Source organism: Mastigoproctus giganteus, chromosome 13, assembly GCF_048544385.1.
Source record: "Mastigoproctus giganteus isolate SK-2022 chromosome 13, ASM4854438v1, whole genome shotgun sequence".
Taxonomy (NCBI): domain Eukaryota; kingdom Metazoa; phylum Arthropoda; class Arachnida; order Uropygi; family Thelyphonidae; genus Mastigoproctus; species Mastigoproctus giganteus.
Genome location: NC_143587.1, coordinates 175,707,577 through 175,715,492, shown reverse-complemented (window position 1 = coordinate 175,715,492; position 7,916 = coordinate 175,707,577). Strand labels below are relative to the sequence as shown.

Below are 7,916 nucleotides of genomic sequence, written 5' to 3'. Positions count from 1 at the left end.
CCTAACCTAACCTAACCTAACCTAACCTAACCTAACCTAACCTAACCTAACCTAACCTAACCTAACCTAACCTAACCTAACCTAACCTAACCTAACCTAACCTAACCTAACCTAACCTAACCTAACCTAACCTAACCTAACCTAACCTAACCTAACCTAACCTAACCTAACCTAACCTAACCTAACCTAACCTAACCTAACCTAACCTAACCTAACCTAACCTAACCTAACCTAACCTAACCTAACCTAACCTAACCTAACCTAACCTAACCTAACCTAACCTAACCTAACCTAACCTAACCTAACCTAACCTAACCTAACCTAACCTAACCTAACCTAACCTAACCTAACCTAACCTAACCTAACCTAACCTAACCTAACCTAACCTAACCTAACCTAACCTAACCTAACCTAACCTAACCTAACCTAACCTAACCTAACCTAACCTAACCTAACCTAACCTAACCTAACCTAACCTAACCTAACCTAACCTAACCTAACCTAACCTAACCTAACCTAACCTAACCTAACCTAACCTAACCTAACCTAACCTAACCTAACCTAACCTAACCTAACCTAACCTAACCTAACCTAACCTAACCTAACCTAACCTAACCTAACCTAACCTAACCTAACCTAACCTAACCTAACCTAACCTAACCTAACCTAACCTAACCTAACCTAACCTAACCTAACCTAACCTAACCTAACCTAACCTAACCTAACCTAACCTAACCTAACCTAACCTAACCTAACCTAACCTAACCTAACCTAACCTAACCTAACCTAACCTAACCTAACCTAACCTAACCTAACCTAACCTAACCTAACCTAACCTAACCTAACCTAACCTAACCTAACCTAACCTAACCTAACCTAACCTAACCTAACCTAACCTAACCTAACCTAACCTAACCTAACCTAACCTAACCTAACCTAACCTAACCTAACCTAACCTAACCTAACCTAACCTAACCTAACCTAACCTAACCTAACCTAACCTAACCTAACCTAACCTAACCTAACCTAACCTAACCTAACCTAACCTAACCTAACCTAACCTAACCTAACCTAACCTAACCTAACCTAACCTAACCTAACCTAACCTAACCTAACCTAACCTAACCTAACCTAACCTAACCTAACCTAACCTAACCTAACCTAACCTAACCTAACCTAACCTAACCTAACCTAACCTAACCTAACCTAACCTAACCTAACCTAACCTAACCTAACCTAACCTAACCTAACCTAACCTAACCTAACCTAACCTAACCTAACCTAACCTAACCTAACCTAACCTAACCTAACCTAACCTAACCCCTAACCTAACCTAACCTAACCTAACCTAACCTAACCTAACCTAACCTAACCTAACCTAAGACTGCACCCAGTGTTTTTATTAAATGCAATCAATAATTCTGTACCTAACCTAACCTAAGACTGCACCCAATGATGCACCTAAGACTGCACCCAGTGTTTTTTTATGAAATGAAATGAATTCTGTACCTAATGAGGCACCCAATGAAGCACCCAGTGTTTTTGTTATGAAAGTATCTAACCTAACGTAACCTAACCTAACCTGACTGCACCCAATGATGCACCTAAGAGTGCACCCAATGTTTTTTTATGAAAAGAAATCAATAATTCTGTACCTAACCTAACCTAACCTAACCTAACCTAAGACTGCACCCAATGATGCACCCGACTGCACCCAATGATGCACCTAAGACTGCACCCAGTGTTTTTTTATGAAATGAAATCAATAATTCTGTACCTAACCTAACCTAACCTAACCTAACCTAACCTAACCTAACCTAACCTAACCTAACCTAACCTAACCTAACCTAACCTAACCTAACCTAACCTAACCTAACCTAACCTAACCTAACCTAACCTAACCTAACCTAACCTAACCTAACCTAACCTAACCTAACCTAACCTAACCTAACCTAACCTAACCTAACCTAACCTAACCTAACCTAACCTAACCTAACCTAACCTAACCTAACCTAACCTAACCTAACCTAACCTAACCTAACCTAACCTAACCTAACCTAACCTAACCTAACCTAACCTAACCTAACCTAACCTAACCTAACCTAACCTAACCTAACCTAACCTAACCTAACCTAACCTAACCTAACCTAACCTAACCTAACCTAACCTAACCTAACCTAACCTAACCTAACCTAACCTAACCTAACCTAACCTAACCTAACCTAACCTAACCTAACCTAACCTAACCTAACCTAACCTAACCTAACCTAACCTAACCTAACCTAACCTAACCTAACCTAACCTAACCTAACCTAACCTAACCTAACCTAACCTAACCTAACCTAACCTAACCTAACCTAACCTAACCTAACCTAACCTAACCTAACCTAACCTAACCTAACCTAACCTAACCTAACCTAACCTAACCTAACCTAACCTAACCTAACCTAACCTAACCTAACCTAACCTAACCTAACCTAACCTAACCTAACCTAACCTAACCTAACCTAACCTAACCTAACCTAACCTAACCTAACCTAACCTAACCTAACCTAACCTAACCTAACCTAACCTAACCTAACCTAACCTAACCTAACCTAACCTAACCTAACCTAACCTAACCTAACCTAACCTAACCTAACCTAACCTAACCTAACCTAACCTAACCTAACCTAACCTAACCTAACCTAACCTAACCTAACCTAACCTAACCTAACCTAACCTAACCTAACCTAACCTAACCTAACCTAACCTAACCTAACCTAACCTAACCTAACCTAACCTAACCTAACCTAACCTAACCTAACCTAACCTAACCTAACCTAAAACATGCAAAGTTAAAATAAAGGATATCATCATCATGAGTAAACCTCAAGAAAAAATAATCTTTAATAAAGAATCAAACGAAGAATCAATCAAAATAGATGAAGGAGAAACAAACTTTAGTAAAGAATCAAACGAAGAATCAATCAAAATAGATGAAGGAGAAACAAACTTTAGTAAAGAATCAAACGAAGAATCAATCAAAATAGATGAAGGAGAAACAAACTTTAATAAAGAATCAAATGAAGAATCAATCAAAATAGATGAAGGAGAAACAAACTTTAATAAAGAATCAACCGAAAAAGTTAAAGAAGAAAAAGAATCGAGTGATAAGGCATTTGAAGAATTTGAAACGTCTGATGACGAAAATATTGAAACGACTGATGACGAAAAAATCGAAACGACTGATGATGAAAAAATCGAAACGACTGATGATGAAAAAATCGAAACGACTGATGACGAAGATAGAGAAATGAGTTAATTTTGCATCGACGCTTTGGTTTACCCGACTAGATTCGCAACCAAAAAATACTGATATTATGAAATTCAACAGTTTTCAAATTCGAGGAAAAAAAACCTTACGTCCCAAATGAAATTCTTTATTGGCGCGTCTGTCATAACCGAGAAGAATGTATTTGAATTTATATTTATTTGAATTAAAATTCATATGCAAAAACGATTTTTCTGTCCATTTTACGTATCCCGCGTAAATAAACAAAACAATAAAAAAGATGCAATTGAAAACGTTGATTGTATTGATTCAATTTTTGCTGATAGTATTTATTTCCTTATACTATTTGAAATTGTCTTTTCGATACTCTTTCGAAATAAAAGAAGCAGAAGAAGAAGAAGAAGAAGAAGAAGAAGAAGAAGACAAAAATGAAATAAAAATTATAGAAGAGAAGGAAGACGAAAAAGAAGAAGCAGAAAAAAAAGAAATAGAAGTAAAAAAAGAAGATAGAAAAAAAGAAACACTTTATGTGCGTTCTATTCCTTCATTTTATAAAACTAATAGAACACAACCTAGGATACCTCCTAAATATGAAAAATTCGAAGCAAAATCAATACGACCAGTACTTTCAGTAGAGTGTGTTAAACCTTTAGTTTACAATGTCATTTACGATATATGTGTTAATGAAAAATGTGAACCCTTTGCTTTCCTAGCTAAAATAGAATGGGCTAAAATATATATTACCGATAATGTCTATTGTCAACGTAATGGAATTAATATCGTTACTCACGTGGAATCGCGTAAACCGGGAGAAAAATTAGATTTTTTCAAACAGAAAATAACAACTGAAAAAATTATACCCGAATGTGTTAAAGGAGATCATTTAGAATCGAATGATAAATTTCTGGATACTGCTATTATGAACACTTGCGATCCAGAATTTCCATTTATGTTTTGTCCACTTCCTAGCGATCTCCTTTACATTAAACATAACTGGATATGTAGACCTAAAATGCTATACGATTATATTACTCTCAATAATTCTTTACGTCTTAATGTAACTTTATTATTTAATAAAAGATCTGATATATTTACATATCATTTTGGCACAATACGAATAGGGGGAATCGATTATTTTTCCAAAAGTGGATTTTTCATATACGAAAAAGGAGATAAATTGATTTTAGAACGTGAAAGTTATATGAAAGCTTTAGTGAATGAACAAAAAATAATTCTCGATAGATATCATTACGGAAGCGTAAAACTTCCTATCAATTTACCCAATGCATATTTTAAATTAGGCAAATTTATTTTTTGTGAAGAAAATTTTCGATTCTCTTTATATACTACTAAATGTGAAGAGCTTTTTACAAATTACATGTACATACCAAAATACGATGATTTCGGAAGTATAAATAACAATGCGGAACAATGGATAAAAAGCGGTTAAATGTTCAGAAACTTTCAGATTCCATTTGGAAAAAATATTTGGAAACTATCAGAAAGAATTTGATCTATCAGAAAGATCTGACGGAACATCAACTCTTTCTGACCACTAGATATAGAATCTAAAACCTGACGTAAGATTCTCTAATTTGTTCATTGCATCTAACCGAAACTCAGCTTTTGACATAAGACTGTTTGCGGTCATCTCTTGTTTTAGCCGTAAACAGTTGTACTCTTTTTTTTTTTTTAAGGATGCCTATTGTCCTTAAAAATTTATATCGTCGTTTCATTTCAGATCCAGGAAATTTGTTTCCCTTCGGCATTACTCTTGCACGTGGAATTATAGAATACAGATTAGATACGTTTTAGAATACGACAACAGTGACCGTAAACAGAAGACAAAATTCAGAGAATGATCATCAAAAAGGTAGTGACGTTGGAACACGCGTGTTAGTTCCTTTTGAAGTCTTAAGTATTGATGAAAAAAATTTTTAGTTGAAGCAAAAAAAAAAAACAGGTGCCTCCTCACTGTACGAAAAAATTATGAATTTTAGGTTTTAAAAATAGGCCTACAGCAGAGTGTCTAGATCGGTGATGAGCTTCCGAAACAAGCCCATAAATGTCACAGCCACATTTTATCCGATATTGCAGTTTCTCCTGAAATCTTCCCAAAATTAGTGACCTCAGGTAATAGGAAACCAAGAGGTGATTGTGAGTTGAAAGAGACTTCACACTGTGAGATGATTTGCATCATCTCGTCATCACTCGACTGTTGACTACGAGCACGTGTCCCAGAAGCCATTTTGGGGTAAAAATCACCTCTTGTTCCAACTACAAAAGTTACGTAGTCTTTCGGGAAGATGTGTTCGTCCACATCAGGTTTCGTCTAATGTCTGTCCAAGAACTGTCTCTCGTTTCAAAAACAAAATTACAGAAACTTGGAGAACTGGTCTCGTCGTTCTACCTTAATGCAAATCCTGAAGAAATTACGAATTACGAATGTTTCTTTTATCGTAGGCCAAAAGAGTTCTCCAAGGAAAAAGACTATAGTAGTAAGTTGGTTAGACGACGTGAGGATCGTGACCAAGGTTTTTCGAATTCCTGTAGCTTAAAATAAAAAAGTTCAATGGAAGTTTCGTACATTTTGATGAAAGTGTTTACTTCCATACCGAATGGTGCCAAATTACAGCTCTCTCCATTGTCTTAAAGGGGAGAAATTTCAAAGGAAATCTGCCTTTGTACAAGGAATCGAAATCACAAAAATACGACGGGATTACCTTAATATGAACCCTGTTGCCGTTTGGGAGACGGAAAAATGTGGGGTTGCAAATTCAGTGTTGAATTTTAAAAATAATACGGAAAATATTTTCAAAATATTTGAAAGGTCATCATGAATTCTGAAATATTTGAGATCATGAATTCTGAGTAGCAAATGGGAAATGTCTGGCATAGTGATGTATTACAGTAAAATCATCTTTAAAATAATCAAACTTTTCAAATATCACTTGTTTTATGTTCTCTTCAATCATCGTTTTGTGTGTGTAGTCAGATGCAATAAATAAATTTTTATTTTTAAGAGAATATTTTCAAAGGAATATTTTCATACATAAAAAGGTAAAATTTAAAGTTCGTTTATACGACCGATAAATAATATTATTTCTGTTTTTTTATCAATTATAAAGAAAAGAAAAGGACGATTAACGATAAATTCGTTTCGTCGGAATGAACGAGAACTCCCAACGAGCGATAAAGCAGTAGCTGCAGAAGCTTCGGTTCCTTCTTCATTTACTTCGATGAAGGTTTTGTGAATTAATTCGGATACTATCGTTTTGTGATAATCGGTGATACCACTAAAGTCATCACTTTCACCGTGGGTATTTCCAATTCCCAATGATTCTAGAGAAATTACTTTTTTATTTTCCAATTTAAATTTTGGAAGTGCGACAATGTCGAGTTTATGCTCTCGAAGATCTTGCGGATTAAACAAATTTTCTTCTATTGCCGACAACCCATCTAATTCGTCGGGCAAGAAAATTAACATATTTACTCGCTTTCCTTTGTATGGAAGTTCTAAAACGGTGAAATTACGTCCGCGAGCAAATCTAAACCATTCATTTCTCACAATCATCGTAGGCATTAATTTCTTTGAACGTTCGCAACCGTTGTTGTAAAAATATCTAGATAAAGTGTTTTCTCTGTCGAAAGGTACCGACCAAATTCCTTTGAAATATATTACGTTAAGGAATAGTAATATTGTTTCTGGATCGACGGAATCTAATATCGTTTGAATTTTTTCTCTCGACTTCTTTCTTACCCACGAATTCACCGTTGATAGTGTTTCTTCGACATTGGTAAAGTCAGCTTTTTTAACATCCGACAGGTAAAACTGTTTTATTCCTTCTAAATACTCCCGAAAAACGTAAATTCCTTGTTGTATTAAAATGATATTGGCAATATCTAAAACATCATTAAGTTCTAATATGTCGTCCAAATAATTTTTCTTTATAACTTCGTTCGGTGTATCGTCGTTGTATTCTAAAACACGTTTAATCTGTGATTCTGTAATTCCACGTGCACCGTAAAGCAGTGTGTGCAAAGCAAGGGTAATGCCGAAAGGAGAATAAAACGAATTTCCTGAATCTGAAACGAAATGACGATATAAATTTTTATTGACAAGTAATTTTTTACTGACAATAGGCATCCTTTATTTATATTCCTTTATATTCGACTAAAGTTCGACTTAAATTTAAAATTAACATAACTTTTGAAGCACCTTATGAAGCTTTTTATTGAACCCAGGGAATTGAAATTATACTTAATCTTAAACTGCACCCAGTTGTTCCCAGGAGATTTGTACGTAACTTTATGAAACAATATGAAGCCCAAAGAATCGTTAAACGTAAAAATTAAAGTTCGTTTATACGACCGATAAATAATATTATATCTGTTTTTTTATCAATTATAAAGAAAAGAAAAGGATGATTAGCAATAAATCTAATATCGTTTGAATTTTTTGTCTCGAATTCATATATTGTTTCTTCGACATTGGTAAAGTCAACTTTTTTGACATTTGACAAGTAAAACTGTTTTATTTGTAAATATTCCCGAAAAATATAAATTCCTTGTTGTATTACAATTATATTGGCAATATCTAAAACATCATTATGTCGTAGAAATAATTTTTCTTTGTATTTTC

The 7,916-nt window shown here is 34.6% G+C and overlaps 1 protein-coding gene across 1 annotated transcript; it reads right to left on the bottom strand.

Moving 5' to 3' along the window:
• Nucleotides 1-3,846: 3,846 nt before the first annotated feature.
• On the bottom strand, nt 3,847-7,421 carry LOC150076624 (serpin B4-like). The gene is made up of 2 exons (XM_090387394.1): nt 6,423-7,421; nt 3,847-3,858 (listed from the first exon to the last, which is right to left on the bottom strand). The coding sequence occupies exons 1-2, from the start codon at nt 7,419-7,421 to the stop codon at nt 3,847-3,849; spliced, it is 1,011 nt and encodes a 336-aa protein (XP_090243520.1).
• Nucleotides 7,422-7,916: the final 495 nt, after the last annotated feature.

Bases quoted from the DNA above. Each gene is read 5' to 3' on its own strand.
- LOC150076624 (XM_090387394.1), bottom strand. From the start codon at position 7,421: ATGCCTATTGTCAGTAAAAAATTACTTGTCAATAAAAATTTATATCGT.